The sequence below is a fragment of the Camelus ferus genome, chromosome 4 (assembly GCF_009834535.1).
Source record: "Camelus ferus isolate YT-003-E chromosome 4, BCGSAC_Cfer_1.0, whole genome shotgun sequence".
In the NCBI taxonomy this organism is placed as follows: domain Eukaryota; kingdom Metazoa; phylum Chordata; class Mammalia; order Artiodactyla; family Camelidae; genus Camelus; species Camelus ferus.
This window is the reverse complement of record NC_045699.1, coordinates 4,478,440-4,499,348: the sequence shown is the minus strand read 5'-3', so window position 1 is coordinate 4,499,348 and position 20,909 is coordinate 4,478,440. Positions and strand designations below refer to the sequence as shown.

Here is a 20,909-nt window from a genome sequence, read left to right as displayed (position 1 = left end):
AACCTGGTTTCTTCAAGAAATAAACTATAAGGAAAAAGAGACAGGGAAAACCCAAGTTTAAAAGAGATGTGAGATACGTATCAATTACAATATACTGAGGGATATATTGTTGGATGCCGATTCAAACAAACACAGATACATCTATGAGACAATTAGAAATCTGAGCAATATTTAGATATTTAAGCAATTTTTTTAGTTACTATATTGATGATGTGGTTAATGAATAAAATGAAGTAATAAGGAAGTAGAGGAAAGAAGTGGAGGAAGTGAGCTAAAACTGTTAAAACTGGGCGATGGTAACTATGTGGGGGATGGTACCTCCATGGGGCGGTGGTACCCAAATGGAGAGTCTGTATACTTTTGTGAATGTTTGAAATTTCCCAAAATAAAGAGTTGTGGGGTTTTTTTCCCCCAAAAGTAGTAGAACCAGATTTAAATCTAGGTCTATCTAATTCCAAAGCGAATTCTTGCTGAGTTTTCCATTTTCCTTTAAAAATAATTTGAGTACTCTATTTATATATCCTCTAATTAAAACTTCCGATGATCCATTAGCTAACATTAAAAAAATACTAGCCCATCCCAATGTTAACGTAATGAAGTATAACTAAATACCTTCATACATGAGATGCGCTTTAAGAAAGCTAGGTATACTTTTTAACTTTTTCAGATTTTTTCCTAATTAAAAGTTAGCTACATTTATACAATGAGGAAATTTTTAATTTAAAAAATGGTTTTGGGAAAGGTAAAAATCAGCTTATCTAGTGGATGACAATAGGGGTCTTACAACCTTCCTAGGGGCATTTGGAAATGTATGTATTTTTTTTTTGGTTGTCACTAAAATCTGGGGACATTACTGGGTTGGGGGGAGCAGGGATACTAAATGTCTTCAGTGCTCAGGGCTCCTGTTGCAATGAGGAGTTGCCCTACCTCAAAAGCCAACAGAATCCCAGATGAGAAACACCAACTAAGAGGTAACATTCCAACACAAGAAAGGACGGAGAAAAAGGCTCATTTGATTCTTACATTTGTTAGTTGGGAAGTCACTTGAGGGAAAAAACCCCATTATTCTACAAGAGAAGCAGCAAGCAGACACATTATTGCATTTGCTTCAGTAGCACTTCTTTCTAAAACCAGGGAAATGAACATAAAGTCTGACACACAGAAGCTGCCCACAGACGGCAGTTATCAGCAGTACCAGTCCCCCTAGGGTCAGACACAGCACAGACATGAAGGAGGATCTCCGAGGACCTGGAATTGAGACAAGGTCAGAAGCAGGAAACTCTGGTTTTCTTGATGAAAAGGAGCTCCCCCTGGTGGAGTGGTTAGATTCCAACAAGAGGCACAATCTATTTGGAGAATCGATTATTTCCAGCTAGCATTAGACTCCAATGCCTTTAGAACCTAACTCCTTTACTTTTCCTTATATTATCTAAGCCATATTTAGGAGGTAAAAAAAGATACTTCAAAGTTCCCTAAAGAGGAGCACTAAAGTGAACTTGGGCAACATCCAGAGTAGGCAGTAAGAAAATCATGCAAGGGGTAATGCCAAGAAAAATTATTCAGCACCTCTCTTGGCTAACCGGCGATGACAGAAATAGGACCAGTGGTACCTCAGTGGCAGGAAATCAGGGTGTACTCCCAGCTTAGAACTTGCAACAGTTAAGAGTGCAGGTGAGAGTGGCAGTAAGAGTGAGCCACAGCACCCTTCCTTTCCCGGGGTACGTGGGGTAAAAATCAGAACCGTGGGACAGTGACAGAGGAGAGGAAAAAATTGAGAGGAGGAGGGCTAGCCTGCTTCTGCATGTGCTTTATAAGTGATGCCTGTGAGTAACGAAAGAATACAGAAATGAAAGGTCGGTTCCCAGTAGGAGTTTGATAACCACATAACTTCAGTCTAAGAGGATAATGCAGGAGATAAACAGTTTTCAGCATTCCTTCTTAAAAGGCTAAGGTCATTACTCAGGATTTTGAAAAGGAATTTTAATGGGCCAAAATGGTAAGGCAGAAATAAACAAAAGGCCACAAATAGGACCTGCAACTTGGGGTTCCAATATGAAGGATCAAGATTCTTCTTTCATGTCCATTCACGTAGATTTACTAAACTCTCGTTTGCACAGAGACGAAAAGCACATTAAAGAACTATTACCTTTCATGTCTGCAGCACACCCACTGTTATTCAGCATAGGGGAATATGGCTGTTCATTCTGAGGCAAGAGTCCCGCAGACATGGTAGTCTGTTGGGGGAAAAAAAAAGATTATTTTTTGAAAGTCTGCCTATGGGATATTCAATTGCTCATCACCTACAACATGCTAGACTTTGCTGCCTTATATGGCAGTCGTTAGCGAAGTGGTTATTCAGCACTTGAAATGTGGCTAGTACAGATCTGAGAAATGCTGCAGGTATAAAATACAAGATTCTGGCAACTTGTACAGAAAAAAGAATGCAAAAGATCTGATTTCTTATGTTGATTCTACATTTGAAATATTTTTAATATGCTGAATTTAATAATGTTTTTAATATATTGAATTGAATTATTAAAATCAGTTTTTGACTCATTTTATTTTTAATGCTGCTACTGGAAAATCTAAATGTGAATACCTGACTCACATGATATTCTACTGGACAGTGCTATTCTAGACAGTAAAGATATTATAGAGAAAAACAAGACATACTCTCCCTCATGCATTTACAGACGACTGGAAGATAAGAGGTAGACACAAAAATGTTAACATGTGCTAAGTGTCACAAGACAGGCTTGGACAAGCAGGAGGGCTGCCCAATTTGAGGGCAGGTGCAAGGCTTTAAGAAGGGATCTGCACTTGATCTGGCCTCGAGGAGTAACATTTATTGTGGACATGACAGTATAATATGCAACTGAACAGAACCCTTCATTCTTTACTAATTCAATTCAATTTGCTGAATTTATGACTTTAATCTATAGTTAACAGACTTCACCTGGCTCATGCTAAATGCTACACGGCTAAGTGATCATTGTGTTGCTATGGTTTCCACTGAGGAAAGGCGAGTAAATCTTTCTATGTGTCAAAAAAAAAAAAAAAAAGCAAAAATTGTCACTTTTATTAAGCTCTGATTATGTGTGGATTGTGAAATAAGAAATTCACATATTGGCCTCTGTCCCCCTGGTTCCTGACAGAGAGCAGCTAGACTCTTGCAAATTCCTAAGAGATAAGAGCCGTCGAGCATCTTCTGTCCTAGTTCTAGTGAACCAGCTCTAACTCTAGGTAGGCCCCTGGGTGGCTCCTGGATAGGGGATGGTCCCCAGAAAGACAAAGCCATGATTAGAAGCTTGGAATTTTCTAGAGAAGAGAGAGCTGACTGTGATACAACAGAAAGTCATACATAATATTGTATAGTTTTTCTAAATAATGATTTCAATATCTTTCTCTGAAAAAGCATGTGTACTGTTTGGGTATCAATGATGGGACGGGGGTTAAACACCATAATTTTTATTAGCTTATTAAATGGTTTTGTATTTTTAAAAAATGCTTTAAAAATCTGTTGAAATTTCTTGCACCAATAAATTAACAGTGGTAATTAAATATAGCCTTAATTTTTTTCTTGGAGCATTTATTTCTGTGGGAAAAATCACAAATTTCAGTGATCCTCTAGGAATTTCAAACTCATTAAAATTTTATTTCTAAAATAAATGCTCAATAGGTATAAAACATAAAGTCCTACTTGATGAAACCATCTCCCGTCAAAAGAAAGATAAGAATTAAAATCATAGGGATGTTCTAACATGAAAGAAAAAAGAAATTCCTACAATATTGAAATGCCAAATCTTATACCATATTAATGAATACAAAATTTTATAAGGTATATAACGTTCCAAATGAATGTTACACAAAGACAAGAAGTCAATGGACTAATAGAACAAGAAGTTCCAGGAAACTCATTAGCAAAAATTTAATTTGAAAGAATATCCATTAATATTAAATATACAGTAAACATTTTTACCGTATTATTTTTCATAAATTTGGACCTTTAAAACATTTTGACGAAAAAACAATTATCACCGTTTTAGAACCAGGGAATTTTAGAGCAGTCAGTTTTAGCCTTGGCTGTTTTGTAGATGAGGAGCTATGAAGCACGTCCCAGGTGCCCCAGCATGTGGTGGTGACAAGACAGAACCAGCTGTCACTTTCTCTGTGAAGCCTTCCCTGATACCACCCTAAGCTCTGCAGTGGTAATGAAATATATGACTACGGGACTGGCTCCCCTGCACACCATACGGTCTCAAGAGGAGAAGCCAAGAGTCACTCACTTCTGTCTCTAGAGAAGGGGAGAGTCTGGTGTAAGGGGCACATTTACTGCACATCTGTTGAGCTGAAATGGGCATCCTAGGCTGAGTTTCATGGATCTATTTGTGTCTTATTTACCGCTGTATCCCCAACATCTAAAGCCCACTGAAAACATGGCTTTAAAGAGTGTAGAATTAATTTTACCCTTTTGGGTACTAAAGAGTACAAATACAACTGTGGCCTGTCTTAAAACTTTCTTTTTAACTAGCCCCTCAGTAATCAGGCTCCCTGACTTTAGACTATACTACAAAGCTACAGTAATCAAAATAGTATGGTACTGGCACAAAAACAGATGCATAGATCAATGGCACAGGGCAGAAAGTCTAGAAATAAACCCACACATTTGCGGTCAATAAACCTACAGTAAAGGAGGCAGGAATATGTAGTGGAGAAACCCAATCTCTTCAATAAGTGGTGCTGGGAAAACTAGACAGCTACATGGAAAAGAAGGAAATTAGAGCATTCTCTAACACCATAAACAAAAATAAATTCAAAATGGGTTAAACACCTAAATGTAAGGCCAAATACTGTAAAACTCCAAGAGAAAAACAATGGCAGAACACTCTGACATAAATCACAGCAATATTTTTTTGGATCTACTTCCTAGAATAATGGAAATAAAACCAAAAACAAACAAGTGGGACCTAATTAAACTTAAAAGCTTTTGCACAGCAGAGGAAACCATAATCAAATGAAGAGACAACCTATGGAACAGGAGAAAATATGTGCAAATGATGTAACTGATGAGATTAATTCCAAAATAACACAGGCAGCTCACACAGCTCAGTAACAAAAAAACAAACAATCCAATCACAAAATGGGCAGAAGACCTAAACAGACATTTCTCCAAAGACATACAAACAGCCAACAGGCACATGAAAAGATGTTCAACATCACTAATTATCAGAGAAATGCAAATCAAAACTACTATGAGGTATCACTTCACGAACTGGTCAGAATGGCCATCATCAGAAAATCTACAAACAATAAAATGCTAGAGAGAATATGGAGGGAAAGGACCCCTCCTACACTGTCGGTGGGAATGTAAACTGGTGCGGCTACTATGGAGAACATTGCTGCGGTTCCTTAAAAAACTAAAAACAGAATTACCATATTATCCAGCAATCCCATTCCTGATGGAGGAAACTCTAATTCAAAAAGATATACACTCCCCAGTGTTCACAGCAGCACTATTTACAACAGCCAAGACGTGGAAGCAACCTAAATGTCCACTGACAGATGAACAGATAAAGAAAATGTGGTGTATATACCTACAATGGAATAATACTCAGCCATAAACAGGAATGAAATAATGCCATTTGCAGCAACATGGATGGACCTATAAATTATCATACTAAGTCAGAGAAAGACAAATATACTGATATGTGGACACTAAAAAAATGACACAACCTTATTTACAAAACAGAAAGAGACTCACAGATGTAGAAAACAAAGTATGGTTACCAAGGGGGAAAGGGGAGAGGGAGGGATAAACTGGGAGTTTTGGATTAGCAGATACAAACTACTACATACCAAATAAACAATAAGGTTCTAATGTATAGCACAGGGAACTCTACTCAAAGGCCTGTACTATTCTGTATTGAAAAAGAATATATATATGCATAACTGAGTCACTATAGTGTACACCAGAACCTATTATAATACTGTAAATCAACTACACTTCAGTTAAGAAATGTTAAAAAAAAAGATTTATGAAAATATTATCTCCATTCACAACTGAATTTACTTTATGTGCCTGGGTGTGGAGCCAGGACAAAAAGGGTTTGAATAGTAATCCTGTCATTTCACTGTACAATCATACGTTAGTTTCATTTCCTGTTTCTGATGACAGTTATTTTGCTTACTCTGTCCTACAGTTTGCTTTTATCCCAAAAAGTCCTTCCAAATGACTCAACGGTTTAGGATTAATCATACTCTGGCTAATTAGCACTCAATGCTTACAACTTAGAACAGCAACGGACTATTACTCATAGTGTTAAGAGCCGTCACAAAGTAAAGGTCTGACATAAAGAATGTCGCACTTCATTAAAAAGGCATTTCACACAAGAGACTGGGCTCTGAGGTGGACAGAGGAGTTCTCAGGTCACTACTTCCCCTTCCATCTTCCAGATACACAGTGATCTGCCAAAATCTACACGTGTATTTTGGGGAGGGAATTTGTGAGGACTGCGTTAAGAAGTGCAGTATAATCCTTCCCAGACTCTGAAAAGCACCAGCACTCCAACTTGCGTCAGAATCACCCTGGGTGCTGGTGGAAAATGCAAATTCCTTGGCCCACCCTCCAAATGTCTTGGGTTCGTAAGTGTGGTGAGGAGTGTAACAATCTGTGTTGTCAGCCTACACTCCAGCTCGTTCTGATATGAGGCCCACACCCTACACTTAAAGAAATATACAGTCAATATGATTTGATTCTACACAGTAGTCATGATAGAAGAATTTGAGGCTGCAAAACTCACTTTTGTATGGGGAAAAAATAGAGGTGGAAAGTCTATCAGTGAACCTATGAAACCTATATACACGTTTTCATGTTTGTGAATAACACAGCAAATAAAACATACAAGCTTACTCCAAGCCAAGAACTGTTCCAAATGGTTTATACACCTTAACTCATATAATCCTCAAAACAACACTACTAGGTGAGTACTACCATTATTCCCATCCAAAACAGATTTTTAAAAAAAGTTTATTTTTTAGAGCAGTTTCAGGCCCACAGCAAAACTGAGTGGAAGGTACAGAGATTTCCCACATACCCCCGGCCCCACCATCTACATATACAGCCTCTCCCATTATCAACACCCCCCACCAGAGTGGTACACTTGGTACAATCCATGAGCCTATACTGACACACCATAATTACCCAGAATCCATAGTTTACCTTAGGGCTCCCCCCTTGGTGTTGGACACTATGGATGTGGACAAACATATGACATGTATCCACCATTATGATATCATACAGAGTATTTTCACTGTCCTAAAAATCCTCTGTGCTCCACTCAGTCATGCCCCCTGCCCCACCCCAGCAACCACTGATCTTCTGTCTCCATTGTTTTGTCTTTTCCAGAATGTCACACAGTTGGAATCACTGTATGTAGCCTTCTCTGATTGGCTTCTTTCACTTAGTAATATACAATTAAGGTCCCTCCATGTCTTTTCATGGTTTGCTAGCTCATTTCTTTTTAGTGCTGAATAATATTCCATTCTCTGGCTGTGCCACAGTTTATTTACTCATTTACCTACTGAAGGATAACGTGGTTGCTTCCAAGTTTTGGTAATTATGAATATAGCTGCTACAAACATCTGTGTGCAGGTTTTTGTGTGAACATAGCTTCTTCAGCTCCTTTGGGTAAACCACGGAGCATGACTACTGGGTCATAAGGTAAGAACATGCTTGGTTTGCATATTATTTCTACTTTACAGATTAGGAACTTAAGGCAAAGAGGAGTCAGACAATTTGCCTGAAGTCACAGCTATTACTTGAGCTGGGATTTGAGCTGGGATCTGAATTCACACGGTTCAGCTCCAGAATTTGTGCTCTTAGTCACTGCACATACAGTTTCTCAACAATAAGGCCTCACACTAAATAAAAGGAACGTCACTGTTACTCAGTGACACTATGCGCTGTAACTCTAACTCAGCTACACTGGATTCCATACTGTTTAGAATTCCTTCGCTTTCAAAAAATTTTCAGATCTCCCTTCCACTGCAAAATTTCGAATCTGTTTTGCTTTGTGCAATTTGCTGATCCTTCATCCAAATCATCATTTACTGCTGTCCCAAAGTCAAGTATCAAGAACATAGCCCCTTTACACATTTTAGGCTCCTCCCTTCTAACAGAAACAGAAATGCAACTGGTCTGAATGGAAGGTTTCAAAATACAAACATATTTTCGATCGAGTTGTTGGCACCTACTGGCTTTGTGATCTTAAACACACTTATTAACTTGAGACTCCCTATCTGCCCGGCAGTAGTTGTAAAGATTACCTGAGAGCTGGTACACAGACCTAACTCTGTGCCTGATCGACAGTTCACAGCAGCCAGAGTGATCCTGTTAACTTCATACAGGTCATGTCACGTTCCTCTTCAAAGTCCTTCTAGGCACTCTGTTTACAATTTAAATCAGCTCCCTTTCCCTGTTTCACTCTTCTCCTCAGGATTTATAAAGAAAACACATCTAGCAGTTACATAGTTTACTTACTTATCTCATTTATTATCCGCCCTTGTTTACTAGAATGGAAGCTCCCCGAAGGCAAAGGTCTTTGTCTGCTTTGTCGTTGTGTCTCCGAAGCCCAGAACAGGGCCTGGCGCAGAGTATGTAGGTGCTTAGACATGTATGGAATAAATACATGCATATACGTACAATAAAAGGTGTGCCACCACACCACCACCATTTAATCTCTCTGAACTTCAGCTTTTTCATCTGTAAAGGAGTAATTGTAGTAATCATACCTTACTTATCTCACAATTATTGCTAAGAGCCTATCAATTACGTGCCAACACTACACAAATGCAAAGAACAGCCTTCCCCCTACCTTAGCTTTCCCGATCACAGCTACATCTCCAACTTCTTGCCAGTATTCAACCTGACAGACTTAGATTCCTTCTAACTCCTTGAGGGTGAAACTGTTTTCTCTCCAGTCAAATACGCGTGATGATAATGCATTCAACCCTCAGCCCTAATTTTCTCTCCTTTAGGATGCCTTCCCTAATACCAATCACATTTTTATTCACATTGCCTCTACGAAGATTTATCTAGTGGCTCAGACGCTGTAAAACATAGCTTCCTGATACCACAGCAGTATTTTTGTCCTTGAAAGAATTAAAGCGCTCCTTATGACTCCTTGCACAGTAAAACAAGACAAAAACTCGTTTCATTTAAACTGTGAATCCTCACCTCTGAATCTGCAACCTCAAAAAACAAACAAAACAACTTCATAAAATCTCTTTTCTCCTCAAATAACCTGGGGGTGGGTGGGTAGGGGCAGCAGCAGCAGGCAGGCAACATTTAAAAAACAACTTTTCCTTCCTTCCTTCCTCAGGGGAAGAACTAAGGGCTGCTTTGAATATTACGTCTGGCAGTTCACGATGGACTTCACTGGTTCCCGCAATCTCACACCTGAAATGCACCTTAGGGAGGGCCCCTGGCTCTCAGGAGACCCATCATAGATCAGTGAAAAACAACACTACAGCAGGATCCTTGCTATTTCATCATTTAGAGAAATATGATGCTTGGTTCAGATTCTTCAAAAAGCGTATTATGATAAAAACAGATGAGTAAGATGTTAACAGCAGGCGAAAGCAGTTTTCACAAGCCAGGTTTCCACACTCCCTAGCCTTCTCCCACAACCAGCCACACCCAGTGGATTATTCCTATAGGTCTGAACCAACCTCATATGAGCGTCACCACCACAGATACTTCTGAACTCATAAACAGGCCAACAGTTCCCGATTCAACACTCATCAGAATCACTTGGAGGGCTTTATTAAAAAATCCAGACTCCTGGGTCCCACCCCTCAGAATTTCCACTCCGTAGGTCTGGGTGGGGCTAAGAATCTGCATGTTTAACTAGGTTCCAGAAATGATGATGCTTTGAGAGCCACTACATCAGGTAAGCAGTTTGCACTTACCTAAGAGCAGGTATCCTATAGATTGTTGCTAAGGTGTGTCTCCTGGCTTCTGTTTAGTGTCAGCCAATAAAACTTTCTTTTTACAGTTCTTGGGCCAATCTTCACAATGTCTTGAAACACATGAAGAAGTCCTGTATCATCAACCAGATCTAGAAAGAGCCTTATACTCCTGGGTAAGACCTGGTACTAATGTTCCTACCAAAATTCTATTTTGAACCAAACACATCACCTAATCAGGGGACTGCTATGCAGGTGGCATTAGCAGTAAGAAAGACTCTCCCCATCAGCTACTTTTTGGTCAAGTATCACATACCGCACCATTTTGGATACCATAATCTGGATCCTAACCAACCGATGTTAATTATCTGAATATTCCTCTTAAATATACAAATATTTGGCTATATAATTACGTTGACCTTTAAATACATATTTTGTGACATACTGTTTAGATTTTAAATATAATTTTCAGGTAATTCAACATGAAAAGCTTAAAACACTGGGTGAAGTGGGGTTTGTTACTCACTTTACTCTTCTCATTTATTTACAGACTAGGAAGGATAACAAGATTTTACACCTCTCCACTTCCCGAGCTACTTCTCAAAAAGAAAAACTATTCTGTGAAACATATTTCTAGTATCTGGGTGACAAGTTTGGATGACTTAACACACAGGCAGGTGTGTAGCTGTCAAAGGCTTAAACTAGACCTTCTACAGAAAAATACATAGACTGTCTGGTTTAAGCAGTGGGTTGAACTCATACCCTAGCTTCCTCTTCCTCCTAAGAGCCTGGTGAGAAGAAATTAAAAAAAGAATAAGCCCACAGAGCAAGAAGCAAGAGAACAATTCAATGGATTAGCTACCTCAGTAAGCTTCTGGATGAAAGAAAGCAGATGGAAGTAAGGAGGCCAACTAAAACCGAGTGGAGGAAGTTGTAGAACAAAATATGCCCATGAAGAGGGTACACAACAGATGGCTGTGTCTCATCAAAGATGGAAAACAGTGAGATGACCACTTTCAAAGTGTTGAAAGAAATAGTCAACCAAGAATTCTATATTCAGCTAAACTCTCCTTGAAAAATGAAGGAGCAATTAAGACATCTCTAAACATAAAAACAATCAATCAAAAACCAAAAAGCAACTGTGAACGAGTTGTTGTTAGCAGATCTGCCCTATAAGGAATAACTAAAGGCTATCCTTCAAGCTGAAATAAATATTAAGGTAACCTGAATCCAAACAAAGAAATAAAAAGCACCCCCCTCAAAAGCTAACTAAACAGGTATTATGAAAAGATATATAAACATAACTCTTTAAATATAACTCTCTTGTTGACTTGTTTTAAAAGATACCTGGATAGAGCAATAATTTAAAAAAATGAGTTGTTAAGTTTATAATGCCTAAAGGTATAATTTGATGACAATAATAGTACAAAAGACGGAGAAGGAAACTGAGATATACTGCAGGAAAGCTTTTGTATACTACTGAAATTAAACTAATATTAATCTGAACTAGACTGTTTTAAGATGCTAATTAAAATCCCAGGGTAAATTCCAAGGAAAAAACCTGAAAATAAATATAAAAGGAAAAAAAAAAAAAAAAGGAAATTGGAAAGATATAATAAAAATATCTAACACAAAGGAAGGCAAAAATCAAGGAATAAAGGAATGTAAAAGATATGAGATAAAAATAGGAAAAAGGCAGGTGTAAATCCTAATTTATCACTTATTATATTAAATGTAAATGGATCACATACACATATCCCAATTCAAAAGTAAGAGACTGGCAGAACAGATTTAAAAAATGATCTACATATGCATAAACATATATAATCCGTATGAGGAAAACTATAAAACTCTGATGAACAAATTCAAAGAAGAACTAAATAAATGTAAAAATATTCCATGTTTATGGGTAGGAAGATTCAATGTTGTCAAGATGTCAGTTCTTCCCAACTTGATCTATAGATTCAGGGCTGTCTCAGCCAAAAAACCCCAGCGAGTTATTTTATGGACATCAACAAAATGACTCTAAAGTTCATACGGAGAAGCAGAAGACCTAGAACAGCCAATCACAATAAAAAAACAAAAGAAAAACTAAGCTGGAGAACTGACACCACCCAACTTTAAAACTTACTATAAAGCTACAGTAATCAAAACAATGTGGTACCAGCAAAAGAACAGATACAGAACAACACACCAAAACAAGTAACACAGAAATAAATCCACATAAGTACAGTCAAGTGATCTTTGATGAAGGAGCAAAAGCTAAACAATGCAGCAAAGACAGTCTCTGAAACAAATGATGCTGGAACAACAGGACACCCACATTAAAAAAAAAAAAAGAAGAATCTAGATGTAGCCTTTAGACTGATTACAAAAATTAACTTAAAATCAATAATAGGCCCAAATGTAAAATGCAAAACTATTAAAACTCCTAAAAAAAAAAAAACAGGAGAAGACCTTGAGTATGGTAATGCCTTTTGAGACACAACACTAAAGGTACAATCCATGAAAGAAATAACTAAAAAGCTGGACTTAATTAAAATTAAAAATTTCTGCTCTGTGAGAGACAATGTTAAGAGAAGGAGAAGAAAAGCTACAGATTGGGAGAAATACTTGCAAAAGAGACAGCTGGTAATGGACTGTTAGCCAAAATATACAAAACCCCTTAAAATCCAACAATAATAGAACAATGTGATTAAAAAAAAGGCCAAAGACCTTAATGGAGATCCCACCAAAGAAAATATATGGCAAATAAGCGTATGAAAAGGAGCTCCACATCACAGTTCACCGGCAAAAAGCAAACTGAAACAACGAGATACCATTACACACCTATTAGAATGGCAGTAATTTGGAACAGTGATTGGCGAGAATGTGGAGCAATCCTCTTGTATACTGCTGGTGGGAATGCAAAATGGTACAGCCACTTTGGAAAAGCTTGGTAGTTTCTTACAAAACTACACGTACTCTTACTATACAATCCAGCATTTGTGCTCTTTGGTATTTTCCCAAAGGGGCTGAAAACTATGTCCACACAAAAACCTGCACATGGATGTTCACGGCAGCTTTATTCATAAAACTTGGAAGCAACAAGATGCCTTTCAATAAGTGAATGAATAAGCAAACTTTAGTACATTCGGATAATGGAATATTATTCAATATTAAAAAGAAATGAGCTATCAGGCCATGAAAAACATGGAGGAATCTTAAATGCACATCACTAAGTGAAATCAACCTGAAAAGGCTACATACCGTATGCGTCCAACTATATGACATTCTGGAAAAAGCAAAACTACGAAGACAATAAAAAGACCAGTGGTTGCTGGGGGTGGGGGAGAAAAGGAGGTAAGGAAGGGATGAATAGCCAGAGCTAAAGGAACTTCAGGGCAGTGAAAATACTCTGTATGATGTCATGATGATAAATATGTCACTACACATTTGTCCAAATCAATTAAATGCACAACATCAAGAGCCCTAAAGTAAACTATAATTAGATTACGATGTGTCAGTGTAGGTTCATTGATTGTAACAAATGTACCTTTCTAGCAAATGATGTTGATAACGTGCCATGCATGTGCCGGGGCAAGGGAAATATGGGAAATCTCTGTACCTTTCCTTTCAATTCTGTTATGAGCTTTAAAACTGCTTTTAAAAAGTGAATCCAGAAGACATAAAGCAAAACAGCATAAATTAGATTCCATCAAAATAAAAAAAAAGATCCAACTATACACTATCTACAAAAGACACATTAGATTCAATGACACAAAACTAGTCTGAAAACAAAAGGATGGAAAAATACAGACTGTGCAAGCAGTAACCAAAATACAGCTGAGGTGGCTATACTAATATCACACAAAATTCTGTTAACACAAAAGAAAGACATTTTAAAACGATAAGAAGGTTGATTTATCAGGAAGATAAAGTGACTATAAATATACTTGCACTTAAAAACAGAGCCCCAAAATACATGAAGTAAAACTGAAAACCTGAAGGGGAAACAGACAATTCATCAAAAATAGCTGGAGACTTCAACACTCCACTTTTAACATTGGATTGAAATCAAAGCAGAAGATCAACCAAAAACAGAAGACTTGAAGAAGACCATAAACTACTTAGTCACAGCAGATACCTACAGAGCACTAAAGATCCAAAAAGAACAGAAAATCACATCTTTCTCAAGTGCACACAAAACATTCTCCATGACAGACCATATGCTAGGTGATCAAACAAACCTCAGTAAATTAAAAAAGAATTAAATCGTGCAAAGTATGTTCTTTGATCACAATGAAATTAAACTAGAAATCAGTAACGGAAGAAAATGTGGAAAAATTACAGATACATAAAAGTTAAGCAACATATGCATAAGTTACCATGGGTAAAACAAAACACAATGGAAATCAAAGTACTCTGGGATGAATGAAAAAAAACATTAAAAAAGTCAAAATTTATGATATGCACAGTTATAGTGGTATTTAAATTTATAGCTGTAAATGCATATATTAAAAAAGGAGAAAGAACTCAAATCAGTAACTTTTCACCTTAAGCAACTGGAAAAAGAAGAGCAAGATGAACCCAAAGCAAGCAGAAGGTATGAATGCAAATGATTAGAGTGGGAAAAAATGAAACAGAGAAAAATCACAGAGAAAGATCAATGAACCCCAAAGTTGGTTCTTTTAAAAAAAACAACAAAATTTATAAATTTTTAGCTAGACTGCTCCCCGTCTCCAACAGAAAACTCACACTAAATCAGGAACAAAAGAGGGAACTTACAGAAATAATGATTGTAAGAGAATGCTATGAAGAAAAGTATGCCAACAAATAGGTAACAAAGACCAAAAAAATTCCTAGAAAGACACAAACTACCAGGAACACCTTCAAGAAGAAACAGAAAACCTGGGAGAGTGACGTGAGCAGCACGGTGGAATGAGATGCTCCCCTTCAATCAACAACCAGTAGAACGACCATCACTCAGCAAGGCTCCTTCTGTCCAACACAACAGGATGTTGGAGAACACCACACACCTGTACACCAAGAACTCTGGTTCTTTGTAATGCTTAATGAGTTGTTCCTCTGCCAGTCTATTTGAAGTAGTGAACGCTTTTCTACTTGATTCTAATAATTCAACAGGGAAGAAATTAGAGAATTTTCCTTTGTTTTCCAGTAGGTGGCACTATAGCACAAGTTTTTGTTCTCTCTTAGCTGAGCTTCCACTGAGTTGGCACGTTCCACCCTCCTGAGTCGTGTGTACCATGACTCTGACCTCCCGACAGGCAGCAGTGGCACCCACGGCCACAGGTAACTGGGCAGCAACTAGTACTAGCAGTACTAGCAGCCCAGGACCCCATCCTCCCAGCCACCTAGATGCCCACGAGTCTGGCTCCGTTACTGTACCCGCAGCAATGGAGTCTGCAAACCTTACAACACCAGACACAGCAGAGGTGTCTGCATGACCCCAGCTCCCCACCCTCATCCTTGGTGGCAGAGTCTGTGACTCAGGGGATCCTGTCAGACAAAACAAAAACTTGTACTACAGTGCCACCTACTAGAAAACAAAAGAAAATCCTCTAGTATCTTTCTGCTGAATTATTAGAATCAAGTAGAAAAGTATTCACTACTTCAAAGGCACTGGCGTAGGAACAACTCATCAAGCATCTCATAAACAACAGTGAACAGTGGACCACAAAAAGAAAACAACTTCCCAGAAACCGAATTTAATCTCATGGAATGCTGTGATCTGACAGAGAATTCAAAATAGCTGTCACGAAGAAACTCAACGAGCTACGAGAAAACTCAGAAAGGCAGTTCAGTGAGCACAGAAACATAATTAATAAACAGAAAGAATACTTCACTAAAGAGATTGAAACTCTTAAAAAACAAACAAACAAATTCTGCAGCTGAAGAACTCAATACACGTGATACAGAATACATTAGGAAGCAAGGGAAATAGACCAGATCGAATACCACAGAAATACAAAGAATTATAAGAGAATATTATGAAACTATATGCTAATAAATTGGACAACCTAGAAGAAATAGAATAATTCTTAGAATCATACAACCTTCCAAAACTGGAATCACGAAGAAACAGAAAATCTGATTACACAAATCACTAGTATAGAGATTAAAACAGTTATAAAATACCTTCCCCAAAGCAAAAGTCCAGGACCAGACAGCTTCACAGGTAAATTCTTTCAAACATTCAAAGAAGATTTAATCTCTATCCTTATCAAGCTCATCCAAAATACCAAAGAAGAGAGAATGCTTTCTAACCCATTTCGTGACGCCAACATCACCCTGATACCAAACCAGATAAAGACAAACCAAAAAAAGAAAATTACAGGCCAAAATCTCTGACAAACTTAGATGCAAAAATCCTCAACAAAATATTAGCAAACTGAATACAATACATTAAAAGGATCATACACCATGATCAAATGGGATTTATTCTGGGGAGGCAAGAATGGTTCAACACCCTCAAATCAATGTGATATATACCATGTAAACAACATGCAGGGTAAAAAACATATAACCATCTCAATACACACAGAAAAATGGGATTGTTTTCTTAAACTGCTCTTTTTCAAGTTGAGGCAGTTCCCCTCTATTCCTAACTTTCTGAGAGTTGTTTTTTTTTTTTTTATGAGTCAACGTTGAATTACGCCAAATGCTTTTTCTGTATCAATTGATATAATTATGATTTTTGTCTCTTTAATCTGCTAATACGGTGAGTTACATTCACTGATTTTCAAATACTGAACCAGTCTTGCACCTTCTCTCAGCACTGCTTTCGGTGGCCCACAAATTTTTGCTATGTTAAAATTTCATTCAATTCCATGTATTCTCCCCATTGAAACAAGCATGTCCACTCTCACCACTTTTATTAAATACAATTTGGAGGCAGGAAAAATTACATTTATTCAGAATGACTTATCATCTATATAGAACATCTGATGCAATCCATAAAAAATCTACTAGAAATAATAAGCCAACTTAATAAGGTTGTGGTATGCATGATCAACATACAAAAATTAATCATGTTTTTATATAATAAATATAAACAAAATTAAAATTAGAAAACACATTTACAATAGCATCAAGAAGTATGAACTATTTAGTGATACATCTGACAAAAGATGTGAAAAGGCTGTATACTGAAAACTGTAAAATACTAATGGGAAAAAACAAAAAGAGGACCTAAAAAAAGGCAAGATCTACTGTGTCAGTAGTTCAGAAGACTAAGATATCATCAATTCTCCCCACGATGACCTATAGATCCATTGTAATCTCAACCAAAATTTGGTAAGATTCTTTTTTTTGGGTAGAAATTGACAAGCCAATTATAGAACTCTCATGGAAATGCAAAGCGTCTACTTTGAAAAAGAAAAATTGTCAGTATACCCAACTTGAACCAACATAATAAAAATAGTGGTATTAATTTAAATACTTTTGAGTAAGAAACGGTTGAGCAAATTACAGCATACATTTTTCATGGAATGAAAACCAGTTACATTTTTAACAAGTTAGATTCATATGCACTGGCCTGAAAAAATGACTATAATACAGTGATTAAAAACTAAAAGCAAGTTGCACAGTAGTCATTTTAATCTAGTTACTTTCATGTTTTCAAAATTATAGGAAAAATACATTTGTGTTACTAGAAGCACGGGGGGAAACCAGCAGCGTATGTGTTCATCTCTTAACATCAGTTATTTTAAGAGATTTAGGTTTGGAGCAAAAAGGTAGCGTTTATCTTATTTTATGTCCTTTATGTACTTCTGTATTGTCTGAACTTTGCTCTGAAATTAAAAATAAACCCTCAATATTATATTTTTTTAGTTTCTACTTAAATAAAAAAAATCGGCAAACAGTCTGAAGAGACACCTCATTGATGATATACAGATGCAAATAAGCGTACGCAAAGATGCCCAGCACAGAGAAGTGCAAAGTAAAACCACAATGATGTACTATTACAAAGCTATTAGAATGGCTAAACAAATATACAGACAAACAACAAAAAACGACCTAGCAACACCAAGTGCTGGCAAGGATGGGGAGCAACAGGAACCCTCACTTCATCGCTGGTGGGAATGAATGCAAAGTAGTGGCTACTTAAGACGATAGTTTGGTAGTTTCTTGCAAAACTAAACACAGCCTTAGCATAAGACCCAGAAACTGTGTTCCCAGGTATTTACCCAAATGATTTAAAAATGTATGTCCACAAAAAAAACGTGTGTGTGAATCTTTACAGCAGCTTTATTCGTGATTACCAAATGCCAATACCTGGAAACAACCAAGATGTTATAATCATGCCATGAATATCATTTTGTGATCAGACAGAAAGAGCCGTTAATCTATGCAACAACATGGATAAATCTTAAATGCATTCATTATGCTAAATGAAAAAATCCAGTCTGGGAACAGGCTACATACTGTTTAATTCCATTTATATGACTTTCTGGAAAAGACAGAAAACAGATCAGTTTTTGCAAGTGGTTTGGAAAGGGGCAGGGGTGGCTAAGTAGAGCACGGTTTTTTTTAGAGCCATTAAACTATTCTGTCTAGTACTACAGTGATGTTATCCACTTGTCAAAACCCAGGGAACTTTATACCACAAGGAATGAACCTCAATGTAACATTTTAAAATGAAAAAAAAAAAATCAACTGGGGATGGGAGTCAGGGAATGCAGACTCTGACAAAAAGAATTTAATTGTATTACAATGTATGATATAACCCTACAGGAGAGGATAGGAAGAAAAGGATCTAAATAACTTTGGAAATGACTGGAAACTGCATGACAAAACCAAAGGAACCGTACATAAGCACCATGCTGTAGCTGTAATGTTTCTCATAAAGGTACTGGGTAACAATTCTGATGCTGCTATACCTGTATCCTGGGACTGAAAACCTAAGTAAAAAGATGGGGAATGAGAGGTTACAGATAAGTAAAGGGAAAAGGCTAGAATGAACCATGTAGTTCTGAATTAAGAGTCTGAGACATCAGTGGGAACTCCTACACGACTTTACTCCTTAATTTAGGAACTGATGAGTAACAGCAGAAATAACACAGACATGTACGCATTCACAAGTTAATGCACGTACATTTACTTCCTGGCTCTGGTCACTGACAGGTCTAAGAAGAATTCAGACCCCAGCTGCAATGATAAGCACCCTGGAGCAAATCCTGGTTTCTAATACCATTCTCCAATAAAAGGACCCAGGGACCCTTGATGAAGTGGCTGATCTGGGAGGGAATATACAAGACGGTCCCGGAGTATGTAGTGCCAGAAAGCAGCGAGGTGTTCAAAACACAAACTGGTGGGGATATGTCAAAGGGATACAGAAGCCAACTGGAAGAGCCCCCAGTGGCAAATGCTCCAACACGCTGAGCATTAAGGAACACAACGCCGCTTTCAGTTGTAACTGTCTGGTAACAGAAAACTTTGACATGCTCCATAGTAATAAAATTAGGTCATCTTTGATATTTTTTCCAATTTTCAACCAAATAAAATTGTGTCTTTGTGCAAGTATTTTTTTAATTCGATTTTTCAAATTAAAATTTTCAATTTTTTTCCAAGTAGGAAGACAGAACATACCAGGAACATACCTTACAAGGGAGAGACAAACTGGAATATGTATAGACGGGACAAGGCCAGGATAGTTAGGAACCCACATGAACAACAGTCCAATTCAATGGAATAAATATTTGAGCCCCTGCTAGCTACTGAGAACTATGAGAGGCATGGGGGAATACATAGTTAGATAAACTAGCCCCTGACCTTTTAAAAGGTTGTTGTCTGGAAGAAAGGACGAAAGCACATATCCAGGGAGTAACAAATCCAAATAGTTAAAGGACTGTTGTACAGAAAAGGGGTCAGAGTTGTTCATTACGACCTGAGGGACAGGCTTATGAATGAAGGTTAGTACTGTAATGGGCTGACTTGATTGCAAAAGTCTAACACAAAGTAAGTGATTGATATATGTTAAAATCTCTTCTCCAAATGCCCAGTACAACAGGATCCACTCTGCTGAAACCAATACATTTCACCATTTATGTGGCAAAAGGATATTATATTACTTCCATTCTATACTGTTACCATCACTTAGAAAAGTTAGTTTTAAAAAGAGTATAAAATTTAAGTCCAAAATTTAATATAAAGAAAAATAGTTCAATTTTACTTCCATCTTCACCAACGTGAGGAATTTTGAAGTTGGATTTGTCTGTCAAGGAGGTCTACCACTGATCCATGTAATCATCAATTAGAAATACTTTGAAAGGTACGCGAGCTAGAAGCGTAATTATTCTATATTCTCTTTATAGCAATATAGATCATTGATGGCATTCACACTTTAAAAATTCACAAATAATTAGAACTCTGTTTTTCCTGTTTTGAAATGTCTAGTCATTTGCATCAGATGGAAGCGAAGAAAATTATCTAAATGAGAATACTTTTCCCACGTGCATCACACACACAGTCACAGAGAGAAGAAAACCTCCTGTTTTCAATAAACTTTTGCTCAAAGGAAAAGAAAGTGCTGAACAAGAGTCAGCTGATTCTGTACAACCTTCTACTGACAAAACTAGGCAAGCTAAGTTAGAGGCATACTAGGACCTTCACAAAACATTTTTTTTCCTTTATACAATTTTTACATTTTCCATTATTAATTATACTACCGTTATTACTTATATTATTTCCTATTTTGTTACCACCCAGGTGACTAAAACAAACTTTAAACAAACTTTCAAAATAGATAACATATATCTATTTATTTCAAATAAAGAGTTAAAGCACTCGCAGGAGAGTTGTTATTTTATATGACCATTAAGAACAGAATCCACTATAGATTAGGGAAGAGAAAGGCAAATTAGACTAGTAAAATGATGGAGTATTAACAGTGGTGGGATGCTAAGCGCTTTTTCTTTTTGGTCTATTGATATTATCTGAAT

The 20,909-nt window shown here is 37.2% G+C and overlaps 1 protein-coding gene across 3 annotated transcripts in view; it reads right to left on the bottom strand.

Annotated features, from left to right (window-relative positions):
* The window catches only part of PTPDC1 (protein tyrosine phosphatase domain containing 1), a 54,187-nt gene that overhangs the window by 27,394 nt on the left and 5,884 nt on the right, over nucleotides 1-20,909 (bottom strand). For all 3 annotated transcript variants that reach the window (XM_032477433.1, XM_032477434.1, XM_032477432.1), the window contains exon 2: nucleotides 2,147-2,234. In XM_032477433.1, coding sequence (XP_032333324.1) covers nucleotides 2,147-2,228 — 82 coding nt within the window. In that variant the 5' untranslated portion in view covers nucleotides 2,229-2,234. The remainder of the gene's footprint in view (nucleotides 1-2,146; nucleotides 2,235-20,909) is intronic.